The sequence below is a fragment of the Montipora foliosa genome, chromosome 5 (genome assembly GCF_036669935.1).
Source record: "Montipora foliosa isolate CH-2021 chromosome 5, ASM3666993v2, whole genome shotgun sequence".
Taxonomy (NCBI): domain Eukaryota; kingdom Metazoa; phylum Cnidaria; class Anthozoa; order Scleractinia; family Acroporidae; genus Montipora; species Montipora foliosa.
In genome coordinates, this window is record NC_090873.1 from 32256919 (window position 1) to 32271918 (window position 15000).

General features: G+C 37.4%; 2 protein-coding genes and 1 long non-coding RNA gene across 3 annotated transcripts in view; all 3 read left to right on the plus strand.

Annotated features, from left to right (window-relative positions):
- Window positions 1-15000, plus strand: part of LOC138003125 (uncharacterized) — a 315129-nt gene that overhangs the window by 52578 nt on the left and 247551 nt on the right. The window lies entirely within an intron of this gene.
- Window positions 1-15000, plus strand: part of LOC138004427 (uncharacterized) — a 137591-nt gene that overhangs the window by 18506 nt on the left and 104085 nt on the right. The window contains exon 2 of the mRNA XM_068850934.1: window positions 5048-5355. Coding sequence (XP_068707035.1) covers window positions 5048-5355 — 308 coding nt within the window. The remainder of the gene's footprint in view (window positions 1-5047; window positions 5356-15000) is intronic.
- LOC138004429 (uncharacterized) overlaps window positions 10571-15000 on the plus strand; it is a 5470-nt gene continuing 1040 nt past the window's right edge. The window contains exon 1 of the mRNA XM_068850938.1: window positions 10571-10768. Coding sequence (XP_068707039.1) covers window positions 10571-10768 — 198 coding nt within the window. The remainder of the gene's footprint in view (window positions 10769-15000) is intronic.

The following is a 15000-nucleotide window of genomic DNA, read 5'->3' on the forward strand; positions in this document are numbered from 1 at the left end:
ATTGACGTTCTTTAAAGGAATGCGATCGCGTTAATTACATTGGTATACAGCTTCTGCCAGGCCCAATGAATATCATCAATATCATCGAAGATATGAGAGATATAAAATGGAGTACAATTTAGATCTTTGATAAATTGCTCCTAGTTAAAATCTCTTGTCTTTCTGTATGTCAAAAACTTAGGTCATGATCTTGGAAAATGAAATTTCATAGCAGTGCAGATGTGTTTATGATCACTTAAATGCGATTCCACCATATCAGCTTGAAGAAATCTATGGCGATTGTTAGTTGGAATACTGCATCGATAAGCGTAGCAGTATTGGTATTAATTACTGTAGGCCTGGTAATACATGTACGACTGGAATCATAAGTTAGGTATTTATTTTTGCAGTCAGTCCTTGGTGTTAAACGTCTCAGTCCCGGCCGTAGCAACTATTACTGAACTGAAACCGTTTGACTGGTTAACCATCTTACCTTTCACTTGCGAATAAAGTTTCGAGAAATTAAATTGACAGCAATTATTGCAAGACTTTAATCCTAATATTCTTTAACACGAGCATCTGGCAGCCAAAATAAGCTCCGTTGTCTTTCCGTGATGGTTAATCTTTCGATAAAGCTTTATCGCCACATTCCTTGGCGTAAAGGTGTATTTTTCATCTCGTTACTACATTGTGTCTCGGGTGAGTCCGATTTCGTCTTTAGTTAGTCACGATTATACAAGGAAGCCTGCGAATACGCGGAATCTTGTGGGAGACATAGGAGGTGTAAGTTATAAAATCGGCGATAAAAATGCGAGATGTCAGATAGAAAATGTTACATCAATTTAAAATGGCTCTCCATAACAGGTTATGGACAATCGAGGAAGGGAAACTGAGTATGGGGAGTCTCTAAAACGGGAAATCTCTAAAACGGGGAATTTCTATGACGGGTAATCCCTACTGGCTTCCTGAAAAAAAAGTTGAAATCCGTATGGTCCTGAGCTGCACCGTGCGGCTAACTCACAATAGAGAACTTTGCAATGACAACGGCGACAACAACGAGAACGTCACAAATTTGCATATTTATTAGGCAAAAACAATAGCTTTGCACGCTCTGCACGTGCGTTTTTCACTTTTGTCCATTTCTTTGCCGTCGTCAGCAAAACAGCAACGTGAAATAGAGCAAATTGAGGTTTTGTGAAGAACGTCAGCACTTGAGGATAATTTTTCATTTTCTCCCCTAAATTAAACGCCGTTACGACCAGTGTCATTTTTGAGGAACTACCAATCCTTTTTGTTGTAAATATACTAAATCACTACAAATACTAAATTTCAAGGGTTGGTAAAGTAACCTTCTCACCAAGCTACTGGAATCTTTAACTTACAAATTTTAATTTTATCGCTCATCCAGTCCTAGGGATTAAACTTCTGCACCAAGCCGTGAAACTATTAAACAGTTTTACATGTTAACCATGAGTCATCTTACCCTTTAGTTTCAAATAAAGCTACGAAACATTAAATTGACAGCAATTATAGAATAACTTAAGTTTTATTATTCTTTAACTCGAGCAGCTGGCCGCTAAAAGAAGTTAGTTTGTCTTTCCATGATGCTTAATCTTGAGATGGAGCTTTATCGCGACATTCTTTGGTGTAAAATTGCATTTTTCATCTCGTTACTACATTGTGTCCGGGTTGAGTCTGATTTCATCTTTAGTTAGTCACGATCATTATATATGAAGGCCTGCAAATACGGAAGCTTGCTGGCTGGGGAAGTAAGAGTTAGGAAATGCGCGATAAAGAAAATGAGAGACTGAGGCGAGTTAGGAAATGCGAGATGCAAGATATAAAAAATCCGGGATTTAAAAAAAATGCGAAGTGCCAGGTAGAAAATGTTAAATTAAAACGGCTCTCCATAATAGGTAATGAAGGATTTAGGGAGGGAAGTCTTTAAAACAGGGAATCTCTAAAACGGGGAAATTCCAAAATGGGGATTCTCTAAGACGGGTGATCCTTGAAAGGAAGGATCTGATTTACTACAAATCCTTTACAATATTGGCTCCCTTAACAAGAGTTTCTGTAAGGTCCTGAACTGCACAATACCTTTTCAGCGGGCTTTTTTTTTTGGTTGGTAGAATGCCATCATCTTGAACGACAATTTTCCTCCTAGCGGAAACTGCGACAAATTACCAAACATAGCTAGTTGTTTTTGCATTTACTGGCAAAAGGTAAAGGAAACTTAAGTTCATCCCTGTTGCTTGAACCTGATCTGGCTGCCGGGTCAATATATTTTCAGTGTTTTTTCCTCCATCTCGAACAGTCTTTGCCGAAAATTGGCTTTATATTTGGTCTTCATTATTGTCGTTATCCACTGGACATCGCAGGCAAACATGATTATTCAATAGATAGATTAGTTTGTTTTCCCTTCTTGTTGTAAATATACTAAATTACTACAAATACTAAGTTTCAAGGGTTGGTAAAGTAACCTATTCACCAAGCTACTAGAATCTATAATTAAAAATTAATTCTACGGCTCAGTCCTTGGGATTAAACTTCTGCAGCAAGGAACTGTTAAACAGTTTCACATGTTAACCATGAGTCACATTCCCTTTAGTGTCAAATAAAATTATGAAATACGAAATTGACAGCAATTATTGAAAAAAACTTTAGTCGTATTAATATTCATTAACACGCACAGCTGGTCGCTAAACGAATCTAGTTTGTCAGTTCCTGTCAAGTTTCATCTTGCGATGGAGCTTTATCGCGACATTCATTGGTGTAAAACTAACCGAAGACATTAAAAGGCATCTTAGGACTCTACGGTGGCCCGTAAGGGACATGGTATTTCGTGATCAGTTTTCCTGCTTCAAATTTCACATTTAAAATTTTGAATTTACAAACTAGAAATTTTGAGTTTCGAAACTCGAAATTTTGCGTCCACAAACTCGAAATTTCGAGTTTCGAAACTGGTCAGTGTAAAATGCAGACTGCAGACTAGGGCTAAAATGCAGATTATTGTTATAATTTAACTGTTGAAATAGCCCAATCTAACCTGCAAAAAGGACCGTAAAGTCCAAAACACTCAAAGTAAACAACCTTTCAAGAGCAGCCAAGGAGTAAATTAAGCCAAATGAAAGCCTTTGGGAAACGTTTCTAAGCTCCTTGTAATGTATAAAGACTGTCTAAAGAGATTTTTTTTATCACCTAGCAGAATTTGATCCGTTCGGATATCTTAGCTGAAAATTGAAGTGTCCGAAAATTTTAAGGAATGATGTCTTCATTTCAGAAATTGCTAGCTGAACGTTACCTCCTAAGAACTTCCAACCGAACCATTTGCTCATCCGAAACTGCTAGGTGACCTTTTTAAGTGCCAAAAATTGTAAAAATACCCCTTCCGAAAACGTAAGGGACTACTTTTCCCTGGTTTCGAATCTTTTAGATAATGTTCTACAGTAAAGAAATCTGTAGCTGTTTGGCAACGTAGAACCGAAATTCTTAGAACAGTTCGACTCTCCTGAACACATAATTCAACGAAGATTATCTTTGGGTGCCCCTGACCTTTGGATAAAAATCAAATCTCAGAATTTTGCCAGTCAAGTGTTAAGCAATCGCACCTTCAAAATCTGAATATAAAAACGAACATTTTTTTTTTATCATAGTAGCACTTTAACACAGCGCCTTTATGATATTTTAGGTGCTTTTGTAAAAACGTGATCCTCACCATTTCGCAAATTAGTGATGACAGTTATTGTTTGTCCAATAAGCTGAATTATGCCTGCAGTTTGACTTCTTATTTATTATCTATAGGAGAACTGACGCACATGATAACGTTATCATTGTTGTTTATTTATAGACCTTTTCACGGTTTCTGACGCCATCTTGATTGGTGGGCAAACGCGGCTTAAATTACAGTGAATGTATGGGATTTTGGCCGAATTCAAGCCTCTGTAACTCCGCTGCAAAAAGGCAGATTTCAAAACTTCTAAAATAATATTTAGTTATCTTAATAATATTATTCACTCAACAGAAAATTAGATCATTGCACAAAGCAGAACGTCTGAAAATTGGATATTAGAAAGCTCCTCATGTCGCTGCAAATTTCGCGGGAATTTGCATAATTTTGCTTACTAGGGTTTATATGAAATTTACAAATTTCGTTTACGGTCATTATAGCTTGATTCTGAAAGTCATACTTCACGAAAATAATCTCAAGAGAAGAGCTTTTTGAGAAGTATTCTCGCTATCCACAATCGTCAGACCTTAAAGGAATTATAATGGTTCGAATTCGGCAAAATTCCCATACACTCTTAATATGAAGAAAACCAAACTCACAGTTTTCAGACCTAGGCCGATATAGATTTAGCTCACTATATTTTTCTTGTGATGGATGGCAATGTTGTTGAACAAGTTGAAAGTACAAAATTCCTAGGTGTTGTTGTTGTTGTTGATCAGGTCATTAATTGGAAGACTCTTGTTAATTAACTTTCAGACATAGTTTGATGCTACTCTTGAATGTAGCTAAAATTACCCAAAATTAATGCATCTCGCCCCACTCTGGTATCTTTATCAAATGCCAAATGGGACAAATAGTGCAGAAACTGTATTGGCATGTCGAAAACATTTCGTAGGGCTACCCACATAGGAAACAGAAAGCACAATAAAAATGATAGGTGTCAAAAGAGCTCGACTACCGAATACTTCTTACTGGTATTGCATGGTATTCCAGACTAAGAATAATAATAATAATAATAATAATAATAATAATAATGATGACGATGATGATGATGGTGATGACGATAATAATAATAATAATAATAATAATAATAATAATGATAATTATTATTATTATTATTATTATTATAATAATGAATAAAATAATAATAATAATAATAATGATAATAATAATAATCAGTTTAGCTCATCGAGTGTTTGTTACCCTTTATCTACTGCATTAATAAAAAAAATGGTTCCAAATGTTAGTTTATTTGGGAAAAGAACAAAATAAAATGAGGCTTGTTTTCCGCCGGAGAGTTTTCAACTGTAACATAAACTGCAATTGTTTATTTAAACGTAGGAGACTGTATTGATTGGGATCTTGGAATGGAAAACGATTTAATACCAGATGAAAGGATAACAGCCTCCAGCGCCGACTCCCAGTCTCCAGCCAGTCTTGGTAGATTGAATGAAGTAAGAGGATCATGGTGTGCTCGCAATCGGGATAATAACGAGTATCTGCAGGTTGACCTACAGTCGCTTCATGTAATCTGTGCTGTGTCCACTCAAGGGGGTGGAATTTTTCGTTACTCGGTAAAGAAGTACACCTTACAGTCATCTACAGACAATAATAGATGGACAGATTACAAAGAAAATGGACTTGTTAAGGTGAGTTACAAAGTTGTTGATATACCAAGGCATAAAAGTTTGAGCCGGTGGACATTTAGTTTATAATCAATGATTTCATCATGTCACTACAAGATGGAATATTAAATTAAAAGTACTTCTTGTACTGGATAACGTCATGCAGATTATAACGAAAGTGCGATTACTTTTTTGGCTTTTTTGTTCTTCAGCGTAATTGGTTTTGAAGTAGAACACAGTTAAAAGGTTTTTCCTCCACAAAAACTACTTAAATTGAAGACAAAGTTAATGAGATCGGCACAGGCCAAAACCAACATTGTGTTCATGCTGAAGAAAGTGAACTTTGTTCGACGTTTTCCTGCAAAGAAGGCTTCAGCGAGAATTTATTTAACCAGCAGTGAAAGACAATTCACTGCCTCGATTTGTCTGGTTGTTTGTAATTGCACTTAATGGATAACAAACGACAACCTGATAGTCTTCAGTTGAGTCATTTTACGGATTTGTTTACCTTTCTTGTCTAATGCCGGAATTTCTCGCGATTGAGTGGTAAAGAATAAGCCTCAAATTGAATTTTTCTGCGTCACAAGAGCGAGAGGGCCTGGGTTGCAGAAGGTGTAAGTGAGCGATTATAGGTAGTGACTTAAGTGTATCTAAGCGAGGTATAGCACGTGATTAGTCATTCGAGGCCGACACCTATTACCCACGATTTTCAAGATTTTGGACGTATAGTTAAGCTTCATTTTTGTTTTAATTGTACACATTTATCTGTTACGCAATTCTTAGTTTGCACTCACGTGATTAGACGGCCATGTTGGTGCACAAAATAAAAGTAAAATGTCGCTCGCGTTTGGTATAATAATAATAATAATAATAATAATAATAATAATAATAATAATCATAGAGACAAATTCCCAAAAGACGTTTTTTACACTAACATGGCCGCCATGACGTATTTGCAGCACTGAATTTGGTTCGGGGAGGATACGTTTCCATTTTTTTCCCGCAGAGTTTTTGGTTTTCGTATCCGCCAATGCCGCTACTTTGTGTATTGGATATACTTTCCTTGCTGTATTGTGTGTGAAATGTGTTTAGTCAATTTATGTGCACCCAATAGATGTGGCTTTTTCCAATACTCATGTTTGTAATGTTAAGACGGTGTGCGGCCTAAACGTCCAAAGTATTCTCTCGTGTCTGTTGCACAGTGAAACTGGAAGGTATGTTTAGTCGTTTTGTTATAGGTCTGAATTATAATATTAACAGTATGCAAATTTTTTATGACGCATAAGTGGTAAGAAAAAGAAGAAAAATATTTGACCTGATGTTCTCATATCACAAGCAAGTGATAACTTTTATTCCTTCTTTGCTATTCATTGGCATACTTTACACTTAAGGTGGCTCAAACCAGTTTCAACACTTGAAAGAAACGTTCTTATTAGAAGAATTCATACTTCTACAAGACTTCATCACTTAACAGAAATGTTATGGTACCATATCAAACACCAATTATTGCTGAAAAAGATTCGGTCATTTTTGTGGCGTAAAAAGTTACCTAGGCAACAGCTACTCATATCTCAAAAACGAACTCAGTGACCCCCATTTTGTATTTCTGAAATGTAATCAGCATGCCAGAATGAAACTTTCTGCATTCACAAATGAGCTCCGTGATTTCAGTCATTTTATTCCTAACTGGGGCTCTTATTTGTGCAAGACTTATTTATCGCGCGCCCAAGTTCTGTCACATAACACCTCTGCTCGCAGAATTACATTGGTTACCAATGCGCGCCAGAATACATTATAAGATACTTCTGATAACTTATAAAATTTTGCACGGTCATGCGCCTAAGTACCTTTCAGACCTAATTAGCATTCAACAGCCTTAAGTTTGTGCTGTCAATGACAATGACCCTTGCTTAAAAGACCAATTGCGAAAACAAAGAAAACAATGGGTGACAGAGCATTTCAGATAGCTGCTCCCTTTTATGGTACAAGTTACCTAGGTCTGCACGGGAAGCAAGGAACTTAGAATCTTTTAAGACTATAATTAAAACATTTTATACAAGGAATCATTTCAGTTATCTTAGTAAGTTTCTTTTATCCATTAGTCTTTTAGAAGTTCTTTCTACAGTTGTTATTATTCTATGTTAGATTTTTAATGTAAATAGTTTGTAAGCCTTATTGAAAGACTTGTATGATTTATACTACAGGTGTAAGTTTAGTTATTAAGTTATACACTATTGTGATGCGCTTTTGAATATTGTATGGAATAGGCGCAATATAAGTAATAAATTATTATTATTATTATTATTATTATTATTATTATTATCATTAGTATTATTATTATCTTGTTTTCGCACATTGGATCAGTTTCCAATGGAACTTCCGTACTCCAGGAAGCTTGGTGACAACAAGTCTCCTCAAACTTATAGGACCTTCCTAAGAATCCTTGCCGTGTTCAGAATAGCACTTTTCTGAAGCTCGTCTATCTTGGTCTCTATACCAATATTCTCTAGTCCCTTCTTTAAATCCTTTGGAACTATTCTCATTATTATTATTATTATTATTATTAAAAAAATTCTATGAAGCGGATTCAGAGCCACCTTAAATTACTGAAATATTATGATAGGTATGAATCCGCTCCACAGAACGTTTTTCAACTTTGCAGAGACTTTCATCTTGGCCTACTGATTACTTTTGCGCAATAAAAAATTGGGGTCACCGTAGTTAATGCATGGAGGTGGTTATGACACTCGACAAGTTCCTTTGTTTCAAAATACACCTTTTTTCGAGAACATAACCAATCAAATCCTTCGATTAAATTATACGTAACTAATTTGCAAACCCGTGCGAAGCAAAACAAAAGATTGCGCAGGGTCACGGTCAGTTCAACATCGATTGAGAAACATTATTCATTTTTAATTTTTTTTTAAATTTTAAACATATCTTTATTATTGTTGGCGACAACATTGATCTTGCTTTTGAAGATTTTAAGGTTCCATAACCAGTCCCTCGATTAACTATGGGGTCAACAAGTTCGTTTTTCAGATATGAGCAACTAAAGCCAAAATATACGGTCCTGTTACCATGGTAGCTGTTTACGTCAGAAAAATGACTTACTTCTTTTTCAGCAATAATTGGTGTGTGATATGATACCATAACATTGCTGTTACGTGATAAAGTGTTGTAGTGTCATTCCTTCTAATGACAAGGTCTCTTGAAAGTTTTGAAACTCGTTTGAGCTACCTTAAGACTACGACGAAAAATTAATGGACCCAGGTCATTATTATAACAGTGTTCTAAAACGAATTCCACTCAACGTACCGCTATGGGATATCATCAACTTAAAGGACTGATTTTTCAATTTCTCTGATAAAATTCTCCGTCTCTCCACTGCTTTATGCCTAAAGTTTTTCAAAGCAGTAGGAGTAGAAATGTCATGCTATGACATTGAATTGCCCATCGAGTTCCCAAAGGAAATGCAATTCCTGGTCCAAGACCAATAGTTTGCAAATTTACAAGAAGGATTATCAGAGAACAAGTCATGAACAATCGGAATGATGCTTGCAAAGTCACAGCAACTTCTGCCCACTGCTCTTTTGAAGACGTGAGGTTATTCGACCATCTCACTCACCAAAACCGACATTTTCCCGTAGATGCCAAGAGATTTCAAAATCGGAATGGCTACAAATTTTGCTGGGCAAAGAATTGTGTCGTTTATCTACGTCAAACCGAAGTCTCGTGCCGATTTAGAGAACGTTGCGGAACGGCAAGGCCTTCCTTTGAGCTCAGTAACCTCTATTATCGTGTTTAGCTTACATGTTTTCTTGAGTCTATAATGTCTAGTGACTCGAATTTATTATCTGTCCTTCCCGTTTGTTAACGACTCTGCGCACACTTTGATATCGTACTATTTTACTTGACGATTCACTGAAGGGAAAGACGGAGCAAATACATGAGATTACAAGGAAAGGTATTAATAGAAAACCAAAGGAAAACGAATTCAGAAAAAACCGGACACTTACAAGATCTGTGCGGCTCTCCGGATTACAGTAACGGTTTTTCATACAACATGCACAAACGTATATGCGAAACTAAACAATACCAGTGAAACTGACACAAAGAACAATACCACCCTTACAAGGGTGTTAACGAGGTAGTGCACAGGCTCCCCAAGCTGAAAATACGTGGTGTATGCGACAGCTTGTGTATATAGAGAATTGTATGGGAAAATCACCGATCGTAAAAAAATTGTGTAAATAACTATCTCATTTGAAACAAATCGTTTTCTCCTCAACAGGAAAAGTCCCTAATCGCAATAAAAACAACAGTTCCATAAAGCCCAATAAATTTCACTCCAAATACGTGTGTTTCGGCGGCCGAAAGACTCGTGAAGAACGAAAACTTTGTCTTAAAATTCACCTCTTCGGCTTTCCTCAGAGGCTTGTGACCGGGCAGTCAACAACGGCCGCTCGCAAGCTGGTTTCACCCTCAACTCTGATTGGAGAGTCGTGTTGCCAGCGCGCGGTCAAATTCAAATGGACCAATCAGAGTTGAAGGTGAAACCACCTTGCGAGAGCCTTGCGAGAGCCCTTGCGAGCGGCCGTTGTTGACTGCCCGGTCACAAGCCTCTGAGGAAAGCCGGAGAGGTGAATTTTAACGCAAAGTTTTCGTTCTTCACGAGTCTTTCGGCCGCCGAAACACACGTATTTGGAGTGAAATTTATTGGGCTTTATGGAACTGTTGTTTTTATTGCGATTCGGGACTTTTCCTGTTGAGGAGAAAACGATTTGTGGAGTGAGGTCTGGCCAGCGATGGATTGAGTGGTCGGCCTTCCTATTCTTTTAGTAACGGTTTCCGGATAACTTCACTAAAAGGCGTCAGAATGGCTCTAAACTCGGCACAAGAGACAAGTTCGTCACACATTTGAGGTAGGAAAACTTTATTTCAAATGAGATAGTTATTTACACAATTTTTTTACGATCGGTGATTTTTCCATACAATTCTCTATATACACAAGCTGTCGCATACACCACGTATTTTCAGCTTGGGGAGCCTGTGGGTAGTGTGACAAAGGTAGACAAAAAACAAACGAGGCTTAATTACGGACTAAGAAAACTATAGTAGGACAAACCAATAAAGGACAAAACAAATGAACTCTTATTACACGGAAAAAAATACTGGTATTCGTGGCTACACCGTTAATCACTTGGATGATAGCTTGTTTAATTTAGTACTTTACAAAATGTCCCATGGTCCTGTACATTATGACGGAGATCGTCTCGAATCATTATTATTTAATCCTATTGATCGGTCTGAGCTTGGGAATATGCTTTCCAGTTATCTCGATCCCGACTCAAATTTTGAATCTCGCTTTCTTTGTGGTAAATATGTCGTTGAAGGAGAACTTAACAATCAAAGTAGTATTGCAAATAACGGGAGTGTATTCACCATTATGCACATAATACTCGTAGTTTGCAATTGCTTAAAAATCTCGATTAACTTAAACTGATTATGATGAATATGCAAACAACACCTTCCGTTATGGGTGTCACGGAAACTTGGCTAAATGATGCCACTTCAGAGTTAGTAAATATTATTGGGCACAATTTTATGTCAAACCATCGGATATCTAAATCAGGTGGAGGAGTCGGTATTTATGGACCACCCCTGTGGACCCGGTCCATGGACCCCTTCACGGAGCCGTTCCATTAACTATCCCTGTGGACCACCCCTCGTCTTATGTCCAGGTTTGACTCTAACTAGATGCACGCCTAATTTGACGTCCAACAAGAAGTGTCCCTTTAAGTCTAAGCATTTGCTACTTATTTTCAACAATAAGGTAAGGGTAAAGGTTGCGTTATTTTTAGCTTTGGGTAAATGCAGCAGTTAATCTTTACTTAAAGAGCAGCATTTGGGGGACACTTTGTGACGTAAATTGTCTGTATTCTGAGACACTAGTGATGTTGAAGTTGGCGAGAAGAGCAAGGGGACACTTCGTGACGCTTATTGAAATCTGCGTGCATATAATTAGGGTCAAACCTGGACATATCCTTTCGTTTTGTAAATTCAATACGAGTTTTCCGAAGAAAAAGATCAAGATTTTGAAATCTGTGAAATTAAAGTAACAGGAAAAGTTAGTCACTGCAACTGATGTAAAATGTAATTTTATCTAACAAATAAATGCAAATCAGGGGAAATGCTAAATTTTGTGACCAAGCTCCTAGAGGGAGAACTGGAAACTAGACAAGTACGACCCCACCTTAAAATTTCAGGATTTCCTTAGCAAGAAAAAATAATCATGTATAGAAATAAATAGTTAAATCTGTCAGACACATTTTTCACGAATGGCAAAAACGTCGATTTTTGTCTACTTTGATAATAACTGAAAAACTATCTGATAGATATTTTTCAAAAAATTTTGACGGCTTCGTCCTCATATTGTTTACTAATTCCCAAAATTTCAACCCCGGTCGTACGGCTAGGTTTTTGAGAAAAAGGCCTTTGAAATGAATAGTTTCCAGTCCCCCTCCAGGAGCTCGTTCACTATATTTAGCGATTGGTAAATGCACTTGTTATTTCGCATCTAGACTATTGTAACAGTCTCCTATATGGTCTGCCTTCCTACGAACTTGCTAAGCTACAAAGAGTTCAGAATACTGCAGCTAGGCTGATTGTAGGAGCTCGTCGATCTGACCATATGACCCCTATTTTGAGGGATCTCCACTGGTTGCCTATACCTGCCAGACTGGAATTTAAGATCCTGCTTCTTACGTTTTAATGTCTCCACAATCAAGGTCCATCTTACTTCCGCGAGCTACTCAAGTTTCGGAATCCTTCACGGACACTTCGCTCCTCCATGCAATCCTTACTTCAGAACTCGTACCGCCCTAATACCCTCTACTATGGTGAGAGGGCGTTTGCCTTCGCTGCTCCTAAACTGTGGAACTCTATACCTGAGCATATTAAGTCAGGCTCGTCTCTGTCAACTTTTAAAACGGCACTTAAAACTTACCTTTTTCGTCGCCACCTCCTTGATGGCAAATGATACCTTTGTAGCTTAAGCGTTTTAATTTTTAATTACGGTGGTTATTACTAATTTCCTATTGTTATTATTGTAATTATTTATTGTAAGCGCATTGAGATTTTTAAATGCGCACCAAGAACGTTTCTATTATTATTATTATTATTATTATTATTATTTTCCCCTGTTTCGCATTTATTCGGTAGGCAAAAATACATTTTACATCAATTGCAGTGACTAACACGTCAGAAGAGACATCCTGTTGCTTCCATTTCACAGATTTCAAAATCTTGATCTTTTTCTTCAGGATGACTGTAGTAAGCCAAAAAGCTTTAGACGAAATAGCGAAGTGATCCTCGCATTTACCAGGAAAATTTAAGCAGAAGCTCATGACTAGGAGCGAACAACTCCAATACTTAAAGCCTATGTCAAAGTATTTTTACGGACCAGGGGCCCGTTTCTCGAATGTCCCGATAACTTTTCGGACCCGAAAGCCATTTGTGAAATTGCGAACCGCTTGCTTTAGAAAGCCGATCTTTTAACATGTTTTAAACTGTAAGGTAGCAAAAAGAAAAATGACTGTGAACTTTGACGACTTAAATCCTCTCCGTTCTTGAGATACAAAGGGAATTGTGTCACCCGAAAATGGCCCCTAAAGTTTCAGGACTTTCGAGAAAAGGACCCCAGGCCCTAGTTGGTCGAAAGATGGATAGCGCTATGAGCCAGATAAATCACTATCCAGTGGATACGTCATAGCGAAACCAATTGCGCTATCCAGTGGATAATGATTTATCCGGTAGACAGCATTATCCACCTTTTGAGCAACTAGGGCCAGGAGCCCATGTACGATCTATTTTTAGACAATTCTGGTTCGTTGACGCTATAACATCAAGTTAGTTTCCTTGGTCATCGGGCTCCTACAGGAGTCTCATTAGCGAGAAATTCAATCCAAAAATATATGGCGGTCCGTGAAAAGGCCGTGACAGGAACATAGGGCTACATGTACTGATTGAAGCAATTGTCTGTTATGGACACTTATACCACCTGTTTGGTGGCTCCAAAGGGATTCATCTATAACCCGCTTTTCAAATATACGTTAATTTCATTAATGGAGTCCATCACCGGAACAAATGAGCCCAACAAGATGATCTGCTCCCAACTGAGTGGCTTCAAAGATCAGTTTGTAGTGCATTGCACCAGCATCGCAGAGGTCATGGGTTCGAATCCCGTTGGAGCCACCTGATTTTTTCAGTTGACTTAATAAGAGACAATTTCTAAAATGGTCCAGATTAGTGAGAGCATCACTTCCCTCTTTCGTCTAAAGATTTTTCTGCTTGTAACTTTACAGAATGAGGGGTGGTCCGCAGGGGTAGTCCATGGACCGGGTCCATGAAGGGGTCCATTGAAACTTCATCAGGAATGTAATTTCTCCTACCCTGAGATAATTAATTGAATCACTTTTTGTGGAAATAGTCGTAACTCCAGGGAAAGATATCATTGTCGGCTCTGTCTATATATAGTTCACCTAACTATCACGTAACTGCTTTTTTAGATAAATTCGATGATCGTTCCATTATTTCGAAAGACAACAAATGTTGCTGTGATGGGTGATTTTAATTTAGATTAACTTCAGTACAATCATCATGTGCCCACTCAGGACTTTATGGAATGTCTATTTTCACACGCTTTTTTACCACTCATATCGAATCCAACTCGCCTGACTTCCTATTCTGCAACATTAATTGACAACATATTTACCAATCATTTCTCAACACTTGTCTTCACCGGTATTGTTCTCAATGATTTATCGGATTATTTTCCGATGAAGTTTTGCCGCACAAATGTGGAAAGAAACTTTTTAAGCGCTCGTTTAAAGAAGACAATTTAAACAAATTCAATGAATCTCTTACGCTCACTGATTGGTTGAAACTTCTAAACACGGATGACCCTAATGAATCCTATAGTATTCATAAATGAATACTCGAGGCAGTTTGATTCCTCCTTTCCAATAAAATGCATTAAAGGCAAACAAATGAGCAAGTTTAGGTCTCCTTGATTGACCCCAGCCATCTTGAAATCTATAAATTGGAAAAATAGTCTTTATAAAAAATTAATCAAATCAGTAAGTCTTGTGAACTACAACATAACACGTAAAATTAGTACCAATAAGGTATAAATGTTTGAGATGCGAATTGCCTATTTGCAATAAATGCTCATTGTTTGAAGAAAACCAGGACGTTGAAGGATGGACAGCCGGTAAAAGCGTTGCATACTGAGAGGCTTGTGACAGAGACCTAATGTGAGCCACGCCGGGCCTAACGTTGTCTGAAGAGCAGAGTATGGGCAATTCCAGGTCTAATGAAGAAACCAGGTAAAAGTGAAATTATAAACATGTTTATTTGCATTTTCGTTGTTTTTAGTGTTTGATACAATGTCCGTAATTAACGCGCACGCGCGCTCAAATAGACAGATGCACGGAAGAATTCAGTATATTTGATATCATTAATGCCTATTGGAAGAAACAAAGGAATTGTTTTGATTGTAGCTATTTTATCTTTTGATATGAAACAAATTAAAAAGGGAAGAAACAACGACATCACAATGTCTTTTGAAAACAGTTTATTGCACGTTTCAGGTCTTTAGAAACAGAA